This window comes from Protopterus annectens, chromosome 10.part0, assembly GCF_019279795.1.
Source record: "Protopterus annectens isolate FY-2018-M chromosome 10.part0, PAN1.0, whole genome shotgun sequence".
In the NCBI taxonomy this organism is placed as follows: domain Eukaryota; kingdom Metazoa; phylum Chordata; order Ceratodontiformes; family Protopteridae; genus Protopterus; species Protopterus annectens.
Genome location: NC_056744.1, coordinates 1,250,282,738 through 1,250,307,959, shown reverse-complemented (window position 1 = coordinate 1,250,307,959; position 25,222 = coordinate 1,250,282,738). Strand labels below are relative to the sequence as shown.

The window sequence follows — 25,222 nt, the reverse complement described above, 5'->3', positions numbered from 1 at the left end:
AGGTACAAGAAGCAGGAAAACCCCCGGGCAATGGCTCACACAGATGTCATATGCTGCCCAGGTAAAGTAAATCCAGCTGGACTCAGTGGCATACTGCCTGTTCAGAGGCAATCTGTGCGTGCCATATACAGCCATGTCCTACCCAGCAGTAATGAACATGCTGCACCTCAGGCAATCAGAGTCCCATACAGCCACATGCTCAGGAGAGCTGGACCTCAGCACTGACATACATGGACATGCTGGAGGGCATATTCCTAACCGAGAGGCTCCCTTCACTCTGTAATGAGCTCACACTACTGGTTAGGCAGAGTCCCTCATTGACTCTCTTCCATAGGAATCTGGATGAGTGGATAGAGATCATAGTTGTACCCCAGGTATCACTTCTATGTCACTGTTAGACAGAGGCACAGTATACTAACGTCGGACAAGGGCATAGCAGCATAACTTGTAATTGGGTGGCAAAAGACAAACACATTCTACTAGGCTTACCAATGCCCTAGGGCAAATAGCCTAGTATGAACCTATGAACATGTGTGTACTGCTATAGTACTTCTGCCATATGTTGCATGTGTGTGTGTTGTGGGGATGCACAGGTAATGGCGGATACTTCTGCACAGGCGACATGTCTGACACATTCTGGGTGTTCATCCCTACATACTGGATGTGTGTTGCCATCCAACCCTGTGATGTGGACACACATTACTCAGCCTGGATATACATATCCGAACAACACCACAAGCACAGTACACTACCTTGCTATGTATGCATGTAATTACACAGTTATTCACTAGTTATGACAGTGATGCTATCCATGCAGCCCATTGGGCCAGTGGAAGCCACAACACACACCGCCAGCACCTTTGCATATGCTTACCACAGACATCCCACATACTGCATGTACTGTGCACACACATATCTAAACCCAGAACAACTGCACACCACTTATTAATCCTGTCCAATGGACTACAGATACAGGCATATTGTATAACAATAGTAGGAGGCTACTGCAGCACAGGGCAGATTCACATGACGGCAAGGCATCTGTGGTCAGCAGTGTTAAGATGCTTCACATTCACCAAATGCACAGATATTGGCAACATTGTTGCAGACAGTTTAGGTGCAGGTACCCCCCCCCCCATTCTCCTACACATGTGGTATTAGTTATCCCAGATGACTGTAACCTCCCTATCCTCTCACATGTCCAGGTGAGAGCCACCCTCATCATTGCAGAACACATATCATCACTGTTACGAAATGGTATCCCTGGATGTGTGCTACATTCACCCCTGGAGGACATAGCACCACATGACAGACTGATATTAATCCCTGGCCATACTACAGGATATGTACCTGAACAGTGCCATACATACACAGTGGTCCCACACCAATGAGGAGGAACCTCTACTGACCCTGGGAACTACTGCATCATATGCACAACTGGCCTTGTGTTCTAAGCTATGGAAGTGTTAAGTATGGGCAACATGTACAGCAATATTACATATGTTTATATTTCAGGACTATGTACACACAACCTATCTCATGGACATACCTATAGATAGTGAACTATGATACATTTGGAGGTGTCACAGTATACACAGGATTAACCTGCTACTTTGCATTACCTGTGTTTGTGGCAGCTGTTGCTGTGCCAGTGGTACTGCTTGCTGCTTGCTCCTTGCTGCTTTCTGCTTGATGCTTGCTGCTTGCTTCTGCTGCTACTTTTGCTGCTGGTTGTCCTTATATTTGTTTTATTTCTCTCTCTGTCTCTCTCTCTCTTTCTCTGTAGGTTTTGTGCAATGAATGTATTGCATGAGTGTAGTGTGGGTACTCGATGCTTTTGTAGGTATCTGCATAGGTCCATGTGATGGCCTCTGCACCAATTGTAAGGCAGCATTTGCTAATTGCATGCAGCCAGGTGTGTACTGATTGCATGTCTCACTGTGATTTCAGGACACTGCTATAAAAGGGTATGTGAGATAGGCGTTGCCCTTTCAGATTGTAGGGCGTGGACCATGCTGGTATGCTGTTGACAGTGTTCTGTGAGTGTGAAGGTTAGTACATCTCCCATGCTTCATGCTGTGTTGTAGATTCAGGTTGCTGCATTTCTCTTGCCTGTTCCCTGTAGTGAGTGTGTATGCATACTGACACCTACAACTATATGTCATATGTATTGCTATATAAATATATATATATATATCTGTGTACATATACATACTTTTATATATGTACATTAGCTGACATTATTGGGTACAAGCTAACAATTAGCAGGGCTGTTTCTGTTAACACTACACTAGTATGGGAATCCAGTAATTGGGACTATAAAAGTCTGCCTGACATGCTTTGGGTAGTAGACATACTATATTGCCTTTATCTTCATTCCTACTATTACATGTTCCACTTATTTAGCACTATATTCCTGTATGAGAGTCATGGCTTAGTGGTAGGTCATACAGACTAGTGTTACAATGGTCTTGTGGTAGGGCCTACTAGTATGCTTATATTCTGCTTTTGACTTGAGTATAGGGCCTATCAATCAAAGTGCTGGAGGCACCTTTAAGCAGTTAAAGGGGTTAGTAGGTCTCACAGGAGCCAGGCTGTGTTGCAGATTCTGGCTGCTGCATTTATCTTCACTGTTTCCTGTAGTGAGTGTGTATGGATACTGACACCTACAACTATATTTCATATGTATTAATATATATTTATATATATGTATGTGTAGATATACATACCTTCATATATGTACATTACCTTACTTTATTATGTACAAGCTAACAAGTAGCAGGGCTGTTTCTGTTAACACTGAACTAGTATGGGAATCCAGTAATTTGGCCATTAAAACTCTACCTGACATGCTTTGGATAGTACACCTCCTATATTGCCTTTATATTGATTCCTACTATTACATGTTATATTTATTCTAGCAGTGTGTTCTTGTAAGGTAGTCATGGCTTAGTGGTAGGTCATACAGACTAATGTTATGAAGAGACTGGCAGTGGGAATTTATTTTTCTTTCCAAACTTTCAAAATGAGTACAGGACCTGTCAATCAAAGTGCTGAGGCCACCTTTAAGCAGTTAGAAGGGTAAGTAGGTCACACAGGGGTCAGGCTGTGTTGCAGATTCAGGTTGTTGCATTTATGTTCACTGTTTCCTGTAGTGAGTGTGTATGGATACTGACACCTACAACTATATTTCATATGTATTTATATATATTTATATATATGCATGTGTAGATATACGTACCTTCATATATGTACATTACCTTACAGTATTATGTACAAGCTAACAAGTAGCAGGGCTGTATCTGTTAACACTGAACTAGTATGGGAATCCAGTAATTTGGCCATTAAAACTCTACCTGACATGCTTTGGATAGTACATCTCCTATATTGCCTTTATACTGATTCCTACTATTACATGTTATATTTATTTTAGCACTGTGCTCTTGTAAGGCAGGCATGGCTTTGTGGTAGGTCATACAGACTAATGTTACCAAGGTCCTGGGTTCGAGACTGACAGTGGGAATTTATTTTTCTTTGCAAACTTTCAAACTGAGTACAGGACCTGTCAATCAAAGTGCCATAAAGGCACTTTTAAGCACTTAAAACCAGGTCTGCGCTCGTTTGCGCGGAGCTCACGCATGCGCACTGGTGGTGAGCTCCGCTAACACACGCGCACACCCGCGCTATTTTCTTTGAAAGAAAAGAAAAAGGGGTGACAGGACAGTGGTGAAAAAGGGGTCACAAAGAGGGTAAGACAGTAGGGAAACAAGCGTGGGATTTGCAGGATGGATGTAGGTAAAGCCCATAGATGTCCATGTCTTTGGCAGCAACAGCTGTGCATTTCCATGTATTTTGGTGAGACATTGGAAACCTTTCACCCCTGAGAGAGGTGTCAGGACAACATTAATATTTGTTGTAGAGCCAATTGTAATTAACTGTTTCAATGTCAAGCAGACATGTGTGCGACATGGACAGCTATGTATGGGGTGTAATTGTTTTGTGGGTACAGAGTGCCCTTTTTTTTTTTTTCAGGTGAGAGTGGTATGTCAGGTGAAGGAAGTCGGTATAGCTGGGGAGGTAGGTTGGGTAGGTTAACAGACAAGACAGACAAGACGCATACAGGGGCGGTGTATGACACACGTGGGGGGGTTACACAATTGACGGGGATGGAGGTTGGGATATCCAAGATGCATGAGCCCACAGATGGCAACAGTGGAACTGATATCCCCACCCATAGGCAGTTGCCACTGTTCCTTCACAGCCCAGGACGGGGCTGTGCTGGGGGCTGTGTAGGCGGGGCAACGGCCGGGGCTGTTAGCTGTGCCACACGAGCCTCGAGCTGGCGTAGGGGCCCAAGAACGGAGTCTTGGATCTCCCTTCGCACCACAGACAGGACACCTTGGAGGGTGAGTGGACGAACCCCTCCGGCCACACTTGCAGAGGGGGGGGATGGGCCCCATCCCCTGTAGCGCTTCCACCCGAAGGTGGCACAGGGCCACCAGAGGGGGTTCCGGCCTGGGCACTAGTGCCAGGTGCAGTCGCCAGCTGAGGTGGGAGAGGTGGGTCCGCTGGGACCTGCCTTCCCAAGCGTTCTAGGTTTGTGAGTAGTTATGTTAGTTTGGGTTAGTGGCATTTTATTCCATTCAGATTAGTTGTAACAGCATGCATTGGTATTCCCATCAAACAAACACCCAGATATTAACACCATTGAACAAGGGGCATATCAATATCACATGCATTATTTGAACAGAAATACACAGTCAAACAATATGCAGGGTTGATTAATGGCAACAGGCCATCAAATTTGCAGGTATGAACAGGGCACATGCACGAACAGACATGCATATATTTTTGAAACGGACAAATGTCCATGATTAATGAAATGTTCACATACCATTATTTAGTGGGTGTTGTTATATGGAATTATAGGGTTGGGTGGAGATAGAAAGTGATGACACATTCATATGTTACACATTGATTTACATTTGTAATAGGTACACAATTAAGTTGAGGCTGATGTTTCAAAATAATTTTTATTTGACTGTCATGCTACACCTGTTACAAATACATCACTATCCTACTTATTTTGAATCTGATCAGATACATCATCCTGCTACACTTTGATGACAGGACAGGGGACAACTATGGCTGTTTAGTCTGTCAGATAATCATTCATTCTATCTGCAAATTGTTTACTGTGATCACCATATACAGAATTTGGCCTAGACATTCCAGATTCTGACACACTGAAATCAGTTTGGGATATTAAGTTGTACTTCCCACATGCATTTAGTTCTGTAGAAACACACTGGGGCTAATATATTTAGGGGTTATTACTACTTTATTTATTCATACATGACCCTTTCTGTCACTCTCACACATCCTGCAACTTCACAGTTCAGGTTGGTACTTCTAGGCTTTGTTCACATGTTAGACTGGTGGTGATTCAAACACTTTCCAACAGCCTCACTTCTGTCATGATTCAGCATTTCAACAGGGGATATATCTCACATATGACTACCTCAGATTCTGAAGCTGTACTCTTGAGACTACTGCAGGTTACACTATATTTAATTAATGGTGGGACATCTGTATTACAGCACTGTTTAATTCTATCAATTATATTTCCAGTTACACTTGCATACTGATGAACTTGTTGCAGCCATACCTGCAGACTTTCAATTCTTGCTTGCACATTATATTACTTTTAATCAATACACTGCAGTGTTCTGATACATGCTACAGTATAATATTTATTTAGAAGTAATGGGTGGGGTTACTAACCTGCATGGTGGCGCAGCCGCACCAGCCTACGGGCATACATCTCGCGGTTCGCAGAGCGGACACCTGCAGCTGTAATACGAAATAAGTAATATTGGACTACACATCTCCATGGTATCAGCCAGTTGAAATCCTTACATACATAAGTAAAATGTAACTTACTCAGTAGTGGGGCATTGGGCATATCCCGGGCCTCCTGGATCCATTCGGTCAACTGGTCTTGCTTGCGTCGCTTCAGGTCCGCATGGTGGTGACGGACCTGCTCACCAGTGCGTGGAATGCCAGTAGCACTGGTCAGATCACGAGCCAACTGGTCCCATGCCTCTGCCCTATATGCTCCCCATGAGACCTGGCCCTGCATGAGTTGGGCCTCGTGATGATGGACAAGGAGCCAGACCATGTATCTGGACTCCTCAAAGCCCCAACGTTGTGCTCAAAAGCAACGTCCCTCACCTACTCCACTCATTCTGACTGCAGGTCTGTTCTACAATCGTTTCTGCTGTGTATTCCCGCCTATGGGGCTTATATATGCCGCTTTTCCCGCACATTTCTCTGATTGGCCATTTTGGAATTGTATCTACTTCACTGAAAATGCTTTATCATGCTCCATTCTGGATTTTATCCCATATATATGCTATTTCTGCATTTCTAGGTATTGCTGTCATAGCTTAGTGGTTTAGTACCTTGACTCTAGTGCATGGTATCCTGGGTTCGAATCTGGCAACTGATTTTTGATTTTCCTGACAGAAATGAGTTGAGGACCTGTCAATCAAACATGCCAAAAGCACTTTTAAGCACTTAAAAGCAGGTCTGCGCTCATTTGCTGAGCTAACGCATGCACTGGCAGTTAGCTTGTGGGAGCGCGCAAACGGTGTGCGCTGGGATAAACCTTAATTGGCTAGTGACACACATGTTCAGCTAAGCACAGCTAGTTGCAAACAGTTTCAGCCTGTTAAACCGGTGCTTAGCAACGGGCACGCAGTTTGCAGCTTTTTAAACACTACTCAGCTACGGGCAGTCTGTCTCACAGCAGCTTAGCTATCAGTACATTTCTGACTATTTTTATTATTGTGTTACTTCAAAATATATGCTCCATTTCATTCCATTTTACAAAAGGGAATACTTTTACATTTGTACAATACTGTCAGGGGGCTTTTTAGTGCTTATTTACAAAAAAAAGAAAGGTTGTTGTGGGGGCTCAAACCCTGCCTGCCTACTCTTAAGCCGGCGACTCTACCGCTAAGCTATTTCTTCTTGGCTTACTTTGCATATTTAGTTCTCATATCCTTTTCCACTGATTGCTAACTGCAGTTGCGCTAGTAGCACACCCGCGCACACGAGCACACACAGTAGCAAACATTTACGGGGTTTAAAAAAAATACAACAGTTTTTATTCTCATTTTATAGCCTCTGTTCACTTTGTACACTGATGGTCTGTGGGGGAATGTGTTGTGTAGTGTGTTTATTTACATTTCCATGGCCTCTCTCGTGGCTGTTTACATTCAGCCATTCTACACTTACGGGGGCGTGTCCGCATGCAGGGCTTAGCCTACGGACACGCCCCCTACTCTCTTACACGGACCGTGTAAGAGTTACAGTGTGATTCAGCATGCCTCATGCACCTCATGCATATGCATGACATGCTGACATCACACCGTTTAACTGCAGCCTCCGTGTAAGAGTTATAACTCTTACACGGAGGCTTCCTGAATCCGGCCCTCAGTCCTTTTGGGATCTCACGACGGTGAAGACATTCCTTTAAATAAGCATTCTCTATTTGCAATGTCGTCAGTTTCTTAAGTTTCTTTTCAAAATCTTTATGCCGAAACTTGAGACTGACCTGTTTATCATCCACTGGGGCTGTTCATGTAGAGAAATCAAACTTGTGACCCAGCCAACTAGAAAACTCAGATTGTCCTAAACTAGTATTTCCATTCGAGAAACCAGTCTGGGAGCTCAACTTTTACTTTTTGTTTACTGTTATTAAAGAGTTTTTTTACTTAATTTGCCTTGCCTGCTTCTGCTGACTACGACAACCTTTATGGTTCCTATTATAGTAGTTGTACTGAATGAACAGTCAATGTACTGTAAAGTTATGACTGACAACATGCTGTACTTTAGAACTGTGATGAAGGCTGGCATTTCCTTGTGTGTGTGTGTGTGTGTGTGTGTGTGTGTGTGTGTGTGTGTGTGTGTGTGTGTGTGTGTGTGTGTGTGTGTGTGTGTGTGTGAGAGAGTGTGGATTTGGTATCACATGCAAACAAGCTCTTGCACATGACTATTGGCATTTTCTTTGCAAATAACCACATACTTGTAGAGCTACAGTTGGTCAGCTGATGTGCTTTTAGTTTCCTTGCCAAGGAATGGAAATGCGTAAGAAATCGGTGTACTACCTGCATTTCACTGTAGTGTATTCTAGGGTAACATGCCACTAATGTTGTTTACAGATGCACTGCATTACTATGGCCATTTCCCCCTACTACAAAGCCAGAGTTACCACAGTCATTCTATCTGTGTGTGGGGGGTGGAGGACTGATGACATTATTGTTGTCACCATCCTACAGCGCATTTCTGTGGCCTGATCTTCCCCTTGCCTAGTCAGTGTTACCATAGTCAAGTTACATTTATTGATTCATTTATTGACGTGTCTATTGGGTAAGTCCAACTGGGTCACAAGAGCTCATTTTCAGCAGATGCCCAGGGAGAAAAGCTCCATTTAACAGAGAAAAAAAGATTTTTTTCAGACATTACATAAAAAGCAGTTGAAAATTGTACATTTTAAAAATAATCAACAATACTGTAAGGCATAGAGATAAAACAAAAATATGTAACAAAGAGAACAATGAGAAAAAGAAAATTAAAACACTATATACAGTTCTGGAGAGAGCATTCTTTTGGCAGTTCAAAGTAGTAATAAGTAAAAGTCATGTATTTAATTTAATTGTAACTAGAAAGGGGGAGAAAGATTAGAATAAATTTGTATAAATGGGGAGGTGGTGATAGGAAAAGGTTATGTAAAGTGGTAGAGAGGATACGATAGTTAGATGAAGATGAAGCTGTGGTGGGTACAGAATCTGTACAGATAGGAGTGGAGGAAAAGAGAAGAGACTGATGTTCATCTGGAGGTATAGCATGAGCAGAGCCGTGAGTGTGATATGTGACCTTTCAGAAGATGCTTGAAGGAAAGATGATACATTACACAGCCTGTGGGATAGAATTCTGTTTTTTGGCAACAGAGTGGCAGTAAAGGCTATTTCCAATTGCTGTTTGAGGTTTATAGATGGTGAGAAGTTGTTTATCATTAGAACAAATGGGGTCTGTTTGGGTGATAGGAAGGAAGAATAAAGCTTGTTGCAGGACAGGCATTGGGGTTTATAAATGATGGTATGGTCTGTAGCTAGTTGTACAAAGTCTGGACTGTGGGGTAGTTCGAGCCAGTTCAAACTTTCAAGGGCCTTGTAGTGATGTGTATAGTATTGTTTATTAGCAAATTTAACAATTTTGTTGTGGCATATATCAAGTTTAGTTTTAACAGATAACAACAAGTTGGTAAGGATATGCACACCATACAAGAGTGAAGGAAGGAGGTAAGTGGTTGCTAGGGTGGTTTTAGCAGAAATAGTTAAGAAAGTTTTTTTATGTCTATAAAGCATGCCAAGTTTCTAGTGAGTTTTTTATATTATTTTGAATGAGGCGTTCACATCTAAGGTTGTTATCAATAGTCACACCAAGCAGTTTTGTGTGGGATACAATTTCTATCTCTGTATTGTTATGTGAGAAGATTCTGAAGGCAGATTTGTCCCTTCAGATATGCTTTGGGGAGGAGTAGGTATAGTTTTTTTTTTTGGGGGGGGGGCTTGAGTAATAATCGGGCACTGTGAAGCCAGTTTTCAGAAGAGGTGCAGGCTTCTTGTTTGATTTCAAGACGACGTGCCAGATTGTCAGATGAGTGTATTAGTGTCAAATCAGCATACTGTATGAGATGCTTGCCTAGAAGAAGTACAGAGATCATTAATGAAAATGTTAAGGAGAAGTGGATGAAGAACTGAGCCATGGAGTACACCAGTAGTAACAAGGGTGCAAGGAGAGAAAGTATGTTGCCATCTAACAGTTTGGTGTCTATCAGATAGGTAGCTTTTAAACCACTGATGTGAAGGATGAGATAGGCTCAAATGGAGCAGTTGTTGAAGGAGTTTGCTATGTGTCATGGTATCAAAGTCTTTAGACAGATCCAGAAACATGGAAGAGATAAGTTTTGTCAGAGTACCTTTTACTACTCAACATGTAGAGTCACTCTGTCATAGAATTATAGAGAAATGATTACGGGAACCATAAGATGCCTAGCCATATACACCTTTAAGCAGAAAAACTTAAAAAGTTTTTGCTACCCTTTTCAAACACTTAATGGCGCTAATCTACCAGATTGAGCAGGGTCATATATGATAACCTTGGTGTATAGTTATGTCTACCTATCCAGTCATCAAGACTAAACATAGCCAAAGTAGTGCATTGTTTGACCTGTGGTGGTAACTTACTCCACGGGCTTGGAATACATTGAGTTAGGAACCTACCCCACCAGTGAGTCTTGTTTATTTGTTGGTGTAAATGTAGGTCCTTAGTGTGGGTGTTTGTAGAGTCATAGGCCAGATAAGACTGGGTCTTTCATAGCGCAAAAGTGAGAAACAGGTCTACTCTCAGCAACTTGTGGAGTACTGAACATACCGAGAGTAGTGCTAATGTTTTAGGGTAGTTGAAGCATTTAAGACATTTACTTTTGCTGGTTAGAAATCTGTATGCTTTTAAAGTTAAGCAATATACTTAGATTTGTACATACTAAATGGAGCTTTATATTCAGTGATGACACTGACAAGGAAAGAATACAGAGGTAGGATGACTTCCTTGGATTTGGAAGATATTTCCTTGGAAATTAGCTGGGCCAGATAAAAGGAATTCCTGACTATGGTGGAAACATAATTGAATGAGAGGGGGTAACCCACATAAATACCCAGGTCTCTTATGACCATATCTGTCTGAAGAGGGGTGCCATTTATAGCATATGAAATGGGAGCAACCTCTCTGACAAATTCTGCTATGCTGCACTGTGGTAAATGAATAAATGGAAATACAGAGGAATATGGCGGACTGCCTGCATTTTGTTGTTGTCTTTAGGGTTGTGGGACTATGCCAGTGTTGTCAACATGTTGCAATTTACTACTATGGTCAAGTTTTGTTGTTGCTGTCCATTAAAGATTATAGTAACCACATTACCTGAACAGTCAGTGTATCACAGAAAGTGTGTGTGTGTGTGTTGTGTTATGTGTGTGTGTGTGTGTGTGTGTGTGTGTGTGTGTGTGTGTGTGTGTGTGTGTGTGTGTGTGTGTGTGTGTGTGTGTGTGTGTGTGTGTGTGTGTGTGTGTGTGTGTGTGTGTGTGTGTGTGTGTGTGTGTGTGTGTGTGTGTGTGTGTGTGTGTGTGTGTATACGCTCAAGAGTGTGTGTGCATGTACTCCTGTATGCATATGTATAATATGCATTCATATATTTATGTTATGCATGCCTTGGGGAGTATAGGGCTGCTGTCTTTGTTATTATGTACATCAAGCTGGAACACATTACTACTGATACATTTTCTTGCAGATAGTCAGCCAGTCATATTTAATTGAAAGTCTACAGCAGGTCATGCAGCATGCCTTTCAGATACTGATGCCATTCAGTGAATATATAGGTATATGACATACTAAACATCTTCTCTTCATTCTCATTATACCCAGACGTGCATCAGATTGAGGCCAGATAGTCTAAGGAGGATGCACTAGACTGGCTGAAGAAGGAAAGGAGTTGGTGGCAGTTGGCTGCAGGGAGGGGAGAAGGAGCAAAAAAAAAATTAGTATTCCTGCTTCTCCAAGGTACATTGATCTTTGAGTTAAAGGACACTAGTTTAGATTCTGGAAGAGTAGTTTGTTTACAATCCAGTGTTGTGGTAAATCACACGATCCTGTTGTTTATCCAATAGTAGCCTTTGCATATTGCCTTTCTGTCTGTGCATGCTCCAGGCAAACAAACTTCACTCAGTTTAACAAAAAAAATCCAGTGTTATAACTTTTTCTTGTTATTATTAACTTAAATGCACTCATGCTATTTCTATGGGGTCTTTCAGCCTACCTATTTTATAATTTATAAATATGGAATTATTACAGAATTATAAACTTATATGGTCACAGCAGCTGGAATGTATGTAAGGTGAGATTATTTGAATAGTACTAATGGTGTCTATAGGCTTCTGCCACCACAAAAAGCCAGTAAAGCTGGCCTAGTGTATTGGGTTGTTTTAACTGACACTGCAGCGCTACAACCTGAAACAGTTGCTGTTGCCCTTTATATTTGTACACACAGCTCAAACACATATGATTTGTAGGCCATTGCTTGTGCCCAAGACAATAATAGCACACATCCAGATTTTCTTTTCTTTGCGGTTTAAGACTGCATTTTGAAATGCAGATTCAGGGATTACATAATTGCTTTCCTCAAGAAAGAAAAAGGTAAAGAAATAATTAAGTGCTTACACCTAGGCTATTGCTTCTGTCATGCTCAATTTACCCTTGCTAAGCATAGTTGCGTCATGCACACATTTTTTCAATTCACTTTTTTTTTTAATTCTGTGATATCTACTAATATTCAAAGTCACCCTCCCCTTCTGTGAAACAGTTACACCACTCACTCCCTTCTATAAGCATGTGCTGCGTGCCTTCTTTACCTAATCTGCTTTATACACTATAAGCTGTTTGGATTCAACCTTCTTTGTCTGAGTGACACACTTATTGCCACTGTTTACTAACTGGACCTCTTTGTCCATTCTTCCTCTTATCTTATGTGTATCAAGTACGTCTTATATTTCTCCATTGTTTATCACTGCACACATAACCACCAGGATGGGCCATACTGTTGTCCTCCTCCCTCATAGTCCCCCCCCCCATTTCTTTATTTTTTTTATCCGTGACCTGACTGTCACTTTTCTCCATCACAATGACTGTAAACCATATTTTTCCAAAAGTATCCCCCTCATCAAACATTGTTTCATTACTTTAGTTTCCTGGACCCTATACTTGTTGCTAAACATAAACATCATGTTTCCCCTGAGGAGGGCTTATCAAGGGTTGTTCAAACCTTCATTTATAAGGATCAAGAGGACTCTTCTTGGTAGTATAGATAAGCAACAGGACAATAGTTCAAAATGTTTTTATTAGCAGCTTAATTAACATGAACCAGGTAACCTCACTAGGTGCCAGTGTTTTTTTTTTTCAGAGACTGACTGAGAACCCAGGGTCAAAAAGTTGGAAAATACAGAATAATAGGTTGTATCTTTAGTTCTCTACAGTGAACTACAAGGGGTAAACTTCTTACATGATGGTTTCCAGATTTCTTAGTGTTGCTTTTAGAAAATGTTTATATAAAATTAAATGGAAAGGCAATCTTTTTAGCAAGGTATGAATGTAATGCCTTTTTTTCTGATTGGGTGTTACCCCTTTAATTAAATAACCACACCTACCACACTTTTTTGTTTATTACCAAACAAGAGTTGAACTTGGAAGCAAATTGGTGTTATGATGGCCAGCTCTAGGCAGTCTGCAAGTTATATGGAGGAGTTAAATTGCCCAATTTGTCTTGGGTTGTTTAATGATCCAGTTACTGTGGAATGTGGGCACAACTTTTGCAGATTCTGTATTAGTAAGGTTTGGAACAGCACTGAAAAACTCCTCTGTCCAGAGTGTAGAGTGGAGTTCTCAGACAAGAAATGCATAAAGAACAGACTGTTGGCTAATCTGGTTGAGACAGCAGTGAAAGTAAAGCAAGGTCAGGGAAATGAAAGAACTGATTCTGGGTACGGAGAAGATGCAGAGAATCAAGGAGTGAAACGGTGCAAAGCAACTCCTCACTGCAAGGAACATGGAAAGACTCTAGAATTGTTTTGTGAGGAAGATGATGTCTTGGTCTGTGCCCTGTGTGTCCCTATACACTACGGTCATCATTTTATATCCCTTCACGATGCAGTGGGAAAGTGTCAGGTAAATATTGCATTTTGCATATAGGTTCTGCCATCTTTATTTCTCTACAATTATCTGTATTTTTATAACTTGCTGTCATAACAAAGAGGCACTGGCTTATAATTCCAGAAATGTAGAATGTTGATAGTAGAGACCAACTGCTTGAGCCACCTAGTATGGCAAATTATTTGGTTGATAACTGTCTTGTAAAATTATTTTTATATCTTTTTGATGCCCTCTTGAATTGCATAGTAACTCTGTCAAAAGGTTTCTTCAAATAGCTGCTTTTTTCCGTTTGATTACCTTGACTTGTTTCTTCAGATTATGCCCTGTTGTTTTCTTACATTTCTCTTATTGAAAAAGCAGCTCCTGCTGAGGAAAGTACAGTTTTGTACCTACCATAAATGTAGATGTTCGAGGATCTCCATTGCTGCAGTCCTGACTAATGGGTACTCCGCTGCCCTCCATCGGCCCGAATACCAAAGGGCTAGATCTGGCGTCGGTCATGGCGCCCGAGACTGACGTGGTGTCAGTATAAATGCGCATGACCGACGCCATAACTTTAGTCTTTCTTGCCTCAGATGTCAGAATGCAAAAATAAAACACCACCCAAAAAACCCCAATCTAAAAAGAAAAAGGGGGAAGGAGGGAGGGAAAATTGGACTGCAGCAATGGAGATCCTCGAACATCTACATTTATGGTAGGTACAAACCTGTACTATGTTCACGTCTCCCATTGCTGCAGTCCTGACTAATGGGTAGAATCCCAGAGCCAGGGAAAAAACAAAAAGGGAGGTCGGACAACTAAATAGCCTGAGGAGCTGCAGACATGCCCTGTAAGACTGCAGTGGCAAACCCAGCCCTAGACGTAGAATAAAGAGGCAAATGATAATGCTTCGTAAAGGTATGTACAGAACTCCAGGTAGCTGCCTCTAGAATGTCTTTAGTAGCTACCCCTCTTAAAAAAGCAGTAGATGTGACCGTAGCCCTAGTAGAATGAGGCCTGATCCCAACTGGAACCTCTTTACCATGATGAGAATAACAAAAAGCAATACAATGGCCAATCCACTTGGAAATAGTTTGTTTCGAGACAGCCTTTCCACGGGAAGCCACAGCAAATGAAACAAACAACTGATGAGAACTTCTGAACTCTTTGGTTCTGAACAAATAATATCGTAACTGCCTATGTACATCCAAAGAATGCAAAACTTTTCCCCCTTCAGTTTGGGGGTCAGCATAAAAAGTAGGCAAATGTATAGACTGGTTCAATGCCACATTAGAAACCACTTTAGGCAGAAAAGTAGGATTAGTACGTAAGGAAACTCTGTCCCTGTGAAAAATCAGAAAAGGTTCCACTGCCATGAGAGCCTGTAATTCAGATACCCTTCTAGCAGAAGTAACAGCCAACAAAAAAGCAGTCTTCCAAGACAACAACTTCAAGTCAGTCGTAGCTGCAGGTTCAAAAGGAGGCAGAGTCAGCTTCTCCAAAACAAAATTAAGATCCCAAGCAGGAATAGGAGCCCTCCGTGGGGGTCTTATATTCTTTGCCCCTCTAAGAAATTGTTTAAGCAATGGATGTGAAAATAAAGGAGGGTCACCAGCATAGTGAGCAGAAATAGCTGCAGCATGCACTTTAATAGAAGAGAAAGACAAACCCTTGTCCAATAACATAGTCAAATATTGCAATGTACAACTCAAATCAGGCAATGTGACCTCAAAGCCTTTAGCTGAACTCCAAAGAAAAAATCTCTTCCATTTATCAGCATAAACTTTTCGAGTACTAGGACGCCTGGATTCCAAAACAACATCCAAAACTTGTTGAGGGAGCTGAAGGCCCTCATTCTCTAAAACTGAATGTGCCAGGCTGTCAGGTGCAGGGATCGCACCCTGACATTGAGAAAATGATTGTTTTCTTGAGACAATAAGTGAGGAATCCGTGGTAATGGCCAAGGGGCCTCCTGAATTAAACTCCTCAACAGAGGGTGCCAATGCTGACGAGGCCAATCCGGTGCTATAAGGATCATGCACGGTTTGTCCCTCCTGACTTTCAACAGGACTTTTGGAAGAAGAGGCAGAGGAGGAAAGGCATACACGTGAAGGTTGCTCCAACTGAAGGATAGTGCATCTATTTTCCAGGCTTTCGGATGAAACAGCCTTGTGCAAAACAGAGGTAGTTGGAAATTCAGAGGAGAAGCGAACAGATCTATGTCTGGAGTTCCCCAAGCCATGGTCAACTGACAAAACACCTGAGGATCCAACTTCCATTCGTGAGGATCCACCATTTGTCTGCTCAGAACATCTGCTAACGAATTTTGTTCCCTGGCAGAAACTGTGCTCGAAGAGTGATGTGCAGATCCAAAGCAGTTTCCCATAACAGCATTGCTTGTCTGCAAAGAGGGTAAGAATGAGTTCCCCCCTGCTTGTTGATGTACCACATGACAGTTGTGTTGTCTGTTCGAACCAACACCAGTCCGGGCGAAGCAGATCCTTGAATGCTTTTAAGGCAAATTGAACTGCCAGCATCTCCTTCATATTGATATGCAAGTGAAGCAACTCCGGGGGCCAAAGGTCTTGAATCCATTTTCCTTTGAAATGAGCACCCCAGGCTGACTCCGAGGCGTCTGTCGTTAATATCTGACTTGCCTCTGGTTGGGTCACAGAGAGTCCCTTGTTTAGGTGACATTCCTGAGCCCACCACACAAATTCCTTCTGGATGCAAGGAAGAATCCGAATGACAGTGTCCAAATCGTGGCTGTGTTGAGTCCAAACGCTTTTGAGATACCATTGTAGCTTCCGCATATGCAGTTTGGCATTGGGAAGTACTAGAATGCAAGATGCCATGAACCCCAAGGCTTGAAGGACTGTCCTTGCAGTCAGCCTGGACAGGACTGATAGCTGTAGGAAGTACTGGTGAAGATTTCTTTGTTTGTCCGGGGTAAGAAATGCCATCTGAGTCGCTGTATTCAGACTCACACCCAGAAAACACATCTCTCGCGAGGGTACTAGACTGGACTTTATTTCGTTCACAGAATACCCCAGGCATCTGAAAACTGTCATCACACACTGCATATGTCGAAGTAGGTCGTGCTTGTCTTGAGCCAGTATCAAACAATCGTCCAGATAGGGATAAATCTGAATTCCCCGTAGTCTGAGAAAAGCTATTACTGGAGCCAGGACTTTCGTGAATACCCTGGGCACAGTAGATAAGCCAAAGGGCAATGCAGAGAACTGATAATGCAAATTCCCAGTCCGAAACCTCAGGAATTTCCTGCAACTGGGCCTGATAGGAATGTGAAGAATAGGCCTCCTTGAGATCCAAAGTCACCATCCAGTGATCCCTGCCCAGCATAGGCAACAGCTGTTGCAGTGTTAACATCCTGAATTTCGGAATTTCTAGAAAGGTGTTTAGAATGGATAAATCCAGAATGGGCCTCCAAGTATTTCCTTTCTTTGGCACTAAGAAAAGACGGGAATAAAACCCTGTGCCCCTTTCCGCCAAAGGAACTTCCTGTATTGCTCCCAACTGGAGCAGAGAAGAAATCTGTGCCTGTGCTTCCAATTTTTGCTGATGAGGCACATCCGGCATACCGTTGAAAGGCGGGAAAGTGTGAAAATAAAATTTGTAGCCTCAAGTTACAATGTCCAACACCCATTTGTCCTGGGTAACCAAATGCCAATTTCCGTTGAAAAGTCCCAGTTTTCCGCCCAGAGGAGCTGCCAGCAAAGCAGAGTCCGGCAGCCGAAGACACAGGTCATTGGGTCTGCTTCCGAAAGGACTGACCCTTGCCCTCCCCAGCAGAAGGGGTAGAGGAACTCAAAGACCTAGAAGTAACAGGGCCCTGAAAGGAAGCCCTACCTCTACTACGCCTCGACTTGCCTCTAGAATGAAAATCCGAAGAGGGAAAAGACCATCCCTTAGCAGGCCAATTCCTATTGAATTTAGGAGGCTGAACCTGTAAAAATTCCTTCACTGTCTGCATAGATTTAGCTTTTTCCTCCATTTTTTTCAAAACTAATTCCACAGGAGGGCCAAAAAGAACATCAGACTGCAAAGGAGCATCCATAATACGAGCTTTAACATGCTCCGACAAGGACTGATCTTTAAGCCAGGCATGTCTGCGAACAACAGAACTAGTAGCAGCCACCCTGGAAGAAGCTTGTAAAGCATCAAAACCACACTGCAGAGAATGCTTCCCAACCTGGTCTGAAGCATGCACTAAATCGCGAAGCTCCTTACAGTCAATACCTTCAGCTAAAGCATCCACTTTACATTTCAATTGACTTAAAAAATTCTGATACTTGAGCATATGAAACTGACAATGCAAAGCCCTCATAGCCAAAGTAGAAGAGGTATACAGTTTTTACCCCACCTATCCAGGGCCCTAGCATCTTTGTCCAGAGGAACTGGATTCTTAACCACAGAGGCCTTAACGCCCTTGGGGCCTTGAGAAATAGTTTCAGGATCAGCCCTAGGGCTCTTAAACAAGTACTTGTGAGCTTCCAGAACCCTGTAGTATCTATCTGGTTTAACAGGGGCAGGAGGCAGAGAATCGGGTTAAGGGCAGCCTCAGAAAACACATCCTGAACAACATCCAGTACAGGAGGAATAGCCAAGGGCCTGTGCTGAGGCAAAAACAAAAATTCTCTCAGCCTTTTACGAGAATCAGAATAATCCTGGCCCTCCCATTTGAAATGTTCCCTCATGGAATGCAAAGTTTCAGAGAAAGAAAAATCTTCTGGAGGGGACGCAGAGGGAGAAGCATCCTCAGCCCCCGAATCAGAATAGGGAGGGAAATCCTGAAGGCTTTCCACAGAGGAATCAGACTCAATGGAAGACTGAACCAAACCCTCCAACTCTGTCTCTACCCTGGGCTTCTTCTGAGGGGGAGGCATGGAACCCCTAATTAAAGAAATCAAATCTTCAGCCATCTTCAGCATGTGCTTCCTAGGAGCTGGACCCTGGGGAAAAGCACCCGCAGGGGCAGATTTGGACTTAGAATGGCCTTTGCCTAGAGAAGGAGGAGGCTTAACCACCCTACGAGGGGAGGGAGCCACAGACAACAGAGGAGCACCCTCAACCTGGCCTAACAAAGGAGAAGCCACCCCCTGTAGTAACAAAGGCTCCCCTTGACACTCAGGCACACCGTCAGAAAGAGCCACTGAAGCAGCCAGTGGTTCAACAGGACCGACGTCCGGAGCGGACGCCCCATCCTGCTTGGACCGCAAAGACTTTTCTTTGCGCTTCCTAGAAGAGCCAGTCGTCGGAGAATCCGACGGCATGTTGTAATTACAACGGTTACCAAACACCAGCCTAGCACAGTCCAACCGACGTTTAATAGTACGCTTATTAAAAGTAGCACAAAAGCGACACCCAACAACGTCGTGCTCAGGCCCTAAACAAGGAATGCAGAGTGAATGGTAATCCCTATGAGGAATCTGTTTCCCACAAGAAATACAGTTATTAACTTTTTCTGACATCCGACAATACTGAGACAAGAAAAAGACAAAAAATAAAATGTCCCCAATGGGGTACTTAGCCCAACTTGGTCTCCGGTCTGAAACTCGAAAACCGACAATTCCAGAACGCCGAACGGCACTTGCAAATTCTGCTTCTGCTCAGGACAATGCGGCAAGAAAGACTAAAGTTATGGCGTCGGTCATGCGCATTTATACTGACACCACGTCAGTCTCGGGCGCCATGACCGACGCCAGATCTAGCCCTTTGGTATTCGGGCCGATGGAGGGCAGCGGAGTACCCATTAGTCAGGACTGCAGCAATGGGAGACGACGAACATCCAACATACTTTACAGTATCTATCATGTTAGTTTAAGTAGTAAAGCAGAGGGGACACTGGTGATCTGGGTTCAGTTGGTTTTCAGTGTTACCAGGATGTTCCATGACTGAAATCCAGCTTTATTTCCACAGGGGAGGAAAAGTAAGAGTGTTCTTTAATGTTGGATGGTCTCATGGCTGTATCCAGCGTCTGGCTTTAGACAAGGAAAGATAGTAGCAATAGTCGGTTTGAGGAGGCAGAATACTCTTCATCTGCAGGGAGCTTAGTCTCTGACATTGTGAACCCAACATGCCAGCTATCTTAAAGATGAGGGGGGAAATAGGGGTTCAGTGAGAAATCTGAGCTGCCTATAATACTTGTAATTTCTCTCTCAAGCTGAGAGTGAGATCAGAGTGCCTTGATGTCAGTAGGGATTTTGGGACAACAAAAATGGAGGTCATACCTGTTTTCTAAGCACTGTTTGCCCCCTGTGCTTACTGATCAGCAAACCAACCTGGATTAGACATGAGCCCATTTTTGTTTCACCTGTATTGGGTATCTCTAGCACCGGAGGTGAGAGACGACTAGAGATGCTATCATTTAAGCAGCTGTGAGGCTTCTTTTGTGCGCTTGCCAGTATCCAGGAAATAATGGATTTGTTATGGTCGTAAGTCCCCCCCCCCAGTGGTTGATGTGGGCATCTTTGTTAGCACAAGGGCATGATGCAGTGCTCTCCTATTTGTATATACTTCCACACACATTCCCATGAAAACTACCATCACTGCCTTAGGATTGCCAAGTGTGCAGCCTGTCTACAGACACTAGTGTCATGTAAGCATTAACTTTCAAGGAGCAATCATCCTCCAGGAGTCTACAGTCTGCCTCCCCCAGGAATTGTTGGCAGCATAAGTCATTTACTTTCACCCTCCTGTTCCCAGCTTTTTCAATGTCTGTGCCACTATTTGAATTTGGGGATAGTAGTTTCTCCCTTGTGATGCTACTTCATCTGTGCATTTCAATGAGTAGCATTTCCTGTCATTTCATACCTTGTTTACCTTTAAGGTCACCTACATGCCTAGGATGTCCATTTAAATTCTGAGGACTGTAACTGTGAACCTTGGATTAATGGCACTACATGAGCAAGTGTCTGAGAATATATGCTTTCCAAGACTGTGGTATCTGAGGAGAATTCCTCCTGTTCTGAGGTACAGCATTCTTGGAGTTGGTATATATATGTAGCAGGGGTAGAGGTGGCTCATCACCATAGGGTGAAGAGGAAGTCCTCCTGCAAAAAAATCTTTAACTGTTTTTGTTTGAATTAGTTTTATTTTTCAGACAGTTGGGACCTGTAACACTTGCCTTTGCACTTATGCTAAGGAACCTCATGCATACCTCTCAACTGTACAGATTTTTGCAGAATTTCCAGATTTTTTTGCCTAATATTTTTGGTCTGTTCCTCTTACAATTTGAGATGTTCTTGCAAATCACTAGGGAATTGAGGACTGAAGTCAGAAAATATTGGCAGACATTTGAGTTTCGGACTTCATATCTTCCAGAAAATTCATGCTAATCCAAAACTTGTTAGCCTATTAACTTTCAAGGTTTGTAAAAGCATATTTAAAAAGTGTCCCTATTTTGTGGCCTTTGTCCCCCACGTTATATGTGGCTTTGTCCAGATTTCTTGTGCCAAGAGGCTGTGAAGTGTGAACACACACTTCCACTAGGTCTGTTTCCACCATAATGCTTGCCGCTGTATAATTTCCATTTGGGCTCATCTTTCTTTAGTTGTTGCTTTTTCTCTGATATTTTAGCTTCCAAGTTTCTGATCATTGTTTTAAACTTTCTAAGCCTCCTTTTTATTCTTTTTTTATTATGTAACAACTTTGTGGCATATCTATTTTGCAGCAGCAAAGTTTGTACATTACAGAAATGTCATTTATCTAAACACTGAAAAGCTGATGTAGTACTGACCTCTGTTCCCTACTGATAACCACCAATTCATAAGAGTGGACTCCCAAGTGATTTGCCAACATTTCTATATACATTGCAGCATTTGATGAATCATGCGCTGTGATGTATTTTCAAGTTTGCCCATACTTACGTTTTTGGGGCTTGTTTTAAATAAAAAGCTTCATAAACTTATTAAACCACAGCCCAAAATGTGAGCTGCGTCCATAGAGTTTAATGGGGCGCCTTAATGCATGCACATTAGTGCATCCATTAAAGTCTATGGACTCAACATAAGCTTTTCCAATGCCTACATCACTGAAGTTAAACTTCCTTGTTTTCTTCAGTGACATCAGTGCAAGGAGAAAGCAAATTTTACAACCAATTTTAAATATAAACGTGATGACCAAAACTCTCCCTGATGGGGGGGGGGGGAATGCTGTTTATGCACTGCACAGTGTAGTGCAAAGGTACACTTCAAAACACTGTCAAATCACTCTAAACATCCTCAGCCTGTTACTTGTTAAAAGAGCACAGGGCCCATCTGTACTGCGCAAACAATTTTGTTAAAAATAAATGCTAATAATAATTCATCGCAGGAGGCTAGAAGAGCAATACACTATTAATAAAATTGACAATAAAGAGTTGATTCCTGCTGACTGGGAATTACGATCTGGTTGCAAACCATCATGGTTAGCTTGCTTCACTATGACAAAGCTTACTGTTCTGTGATTGTGTGAATTCCCACTTCATTTTCTAAATAAGTGGGACATTTGACAATAACCACCATTCAGAAGCTGAGAGATTGATTCACACAAGCATGTACAGTGCATTTTGCCTTTCTGAAATGTGCTAACTACAGTACTCTGCAGCCATATGGCAATTCTTGTCATTGAAAGATGGTGTCAGTCTGTCTGTCTGTCTGTCCAAGGCTTCTGGAATCAGGTAAGCAGGTCTTTAACTAAGATGTGCTTCAGAAAAGGAGTGATGGTCATAGTACTCTAGCAATCAACTTTACAGAGACAATTAAATGTATTAGATTTGTATGTGCCTTACTGACTTCCATATATATTCTAAAAATGTATTCCTTTAGCAGCGTTTTTGTAATTTTCTTACAAATGAGGTCAAATGGCAAGCTGGCAGTTTACAGTATTAGTCTGTGGAATTGCATCTGCTCCCTTCCTGTCTTCAAGTGCTATACCCCCCCCCCCAAAGTCATTCTTCTCAGACCCATGTGTTTTGTCTAGTTTTAAATTTTCCACTTTTATTGGGGACATTGGTTGTGAAAAAACTTTATCCTGGGCAGTTGTCCTGAATGGATTTAGTAAATAAATATTCTGTTCTGCGGGTCTTGTACAAAGATAACCATTGAGCAACCCAACTTTTACACCATCGTTACCTCTCACTTCCAAACATTTCATTTAGTTTCTCAACCTTTCCCTTTTCCTTTGCTCCATTATGTTTCTGAAAGCATTAAAGAAATGGCTAAATTTTCTTCAGTCTGGACTTTTGCATTTCAAAAATGCCCGATGCAGTCTGCATTAACTGGTATTATTGTCTGTTCTCTGAATCACCTATCATTTCTCTTTTTCTCTCAACAGAAATGTTACTAAAAAGTAACCATGATGGAGAGTGGGCTAGAATGGTAAATGAAGGAATAGGAGAAAAGAGGAACCCTAATTAGGCAAATTAAGGAGCAGCTGTAACATGTCTTAATTCTGTCAGTATATTCGGGTAATATTATAGTGTATAGGCTGTCTACAAAGGGAGTTTATAATTATTAATACACACAATTTCAATTTCAACATTTTTGGTCTTCATACAGCCTTTTTTTATTTTATATTTCATATGGTATCTGCATCCATTTGTTCAGAAATACATCTACAAGGCCCATATATAAATTTCAAATTTTCAAACTCCTTGTTTCATTAATGATATGACTTAATCTCAAGTGCAGCCTCATTTGAGGACTACTGTTTTCTCCTTTTTGATTAGCAAATTTTGTAAACTCTAAAGACTTGCTGTGTATGTGCTAACAGTTTTGAAGTCTCACTCAAAAATTGGTACATTAGGTCAGACATTGTGCATATTAAAAATCCATCAATGTACATCATGAATGGCATTTCTCAGCATGCCAAGATATCATAAAAATGAGCTTTCATCTGTTTGTGCCAGGCATACTTCTCAACCTCCAGAACTAAAACTCATCTTACAAGCCTTTAAAAGTCATCAGAAGGTCAGAAAGAAGAGCACATCCTTATTTATCTACAATGGGCAGTCTTTATTAATATATGTACACACAAACAAAACCACACTTCTAAAGTTGTGCTGCTGACTGTTCTTAAATATAAAATAACCAAACAGTCCACTCCAACAGGTAACTCCAAAAAAGATGGTTACCTGCTGGAGTGGACTGTTCTGTTATATAAAATTAGACCCAAAAAATCCTTTATTTAATAAGGTGTGCACACATCAACAGGTATGATTTTGATGAGCATCAGTAAATCTAGGAGGAGAAAGGCTAAATTTGATGGCCAAAATCATTGCCCTATGCCTAAATCATAGCAGATGAGAGGTATGGTGCCTGATAAAGCATTCACTTTGTTTTCACTGAAAATTTAGTATTTAAATTCTTTGGATGTGGTCAAGTTCTTCCAAAAGACCCCAAGCGCACAACTATTGCACATAAAAGCTAGTGACCATTTATTAATTCCTCAAAGAAATAATCTGGAGGCAAAACCTGACACACAAAGCTAATGGTAATGCAAACCTCTATATTGTTTGCACCTTGTAGCCTAGATTATGTGCTTCAGAGACTTGTCCAAGGTTTTGTGCACCATTCATGAGTGGCAAAAGTAAGCAAGTTGTGCACTATAGGTACGCTTTAGTTTGTTTTATTTAACATTTTTTAATAATAAAACTTAAGTGTAAGCAAAACATATTAACCATCAGTCACATTGACTGCTTTTCAGTTTGCCAAAAAATTATTAGAGTGACACCATTTCATTTTTTCAGTCTACTGTTGCGAAGTTTAGAATGCTTCAAAATAGTAATGGTAAGCGCTTTCATCCGTAACAACTAGGACTATTTCAACACCATCTTTAAATTCAGATAACTTAATTTAAATAGTCATCTCAATTCCCAGTCAAATAATTAACCAATCCAGTCCCCCAACCAGTTGTCATGTTCATAGGTAGGTTCCAGGCTATCAGCCCAAGGGCCTAAGTAAGCCTAGCCAACAAGGTTCCCTGGCTTACGCCACCCAAGAAAGTTATTTTCCTGTGCCCCTGTCAAGCAGAGCCGCAGAACTGATCCCCGGGGTGTACTTACCCATCCATTTTTCTTGAAGAGTGCTAATGAGGAACTTTGCTTGACATAGATAGGTAGCTTGTTCCAGAGTATGGGAAGTCTCTGGGACAGGAATCTATCCCTCCAACATGTCCTGTTTATTGTGGTGACAAGGTTTATGTCCCTAGAGCGTGTAGCTTGGAGGGATTGGGATTTCTTTAGGTGTAGCATGTCCAACAGCTCTGGGTTTGACATAGCTTTATATGTTAGGTAGAGATCACCTCAGAGTAGGCGATATGCTAAGGAGTAAAGCTGTAATTCCTGTAGTGTGCCTGGAAGGTCATTTACACAGACCCCTCCCACCTAGTGCCTGCTTTGATTATGGTGCTCTGA

The 25,222-nt window shown here is 42.0% G+C and overlaps 1 protein-coding gene across 2 annotated transcripts in view; it reads left to right on the top strand.

The window, feature by feature from the left end:
* The window catches only part of LOC122813573 (zinc-binding protein A33-like), a 115,391-nt gene that overhangs the window by 13,850 nt on the left and 76,319 nt on the right, over window positions 1-25,222 (top strand). The window contains exon 1 of one of the 2 annotated variants that reach the window (XM_044085969.1): window positions 13,332-13,842. The exons of the other annotated variant lie outside the window; for it this stretch is intronic. Coding sequence (XP_043941904.1) covers window positions 13,381-13,842 — 462 coding nt within the window. The 5' untranslated portion in view covers window positions 13,332-13,380. Of the gene's footprint in view, window positions 1-13,331; window positions 13,843-25,222 lie in introns of those variants that run through there. 2 annotated transcript variants of the gene reach the window in all.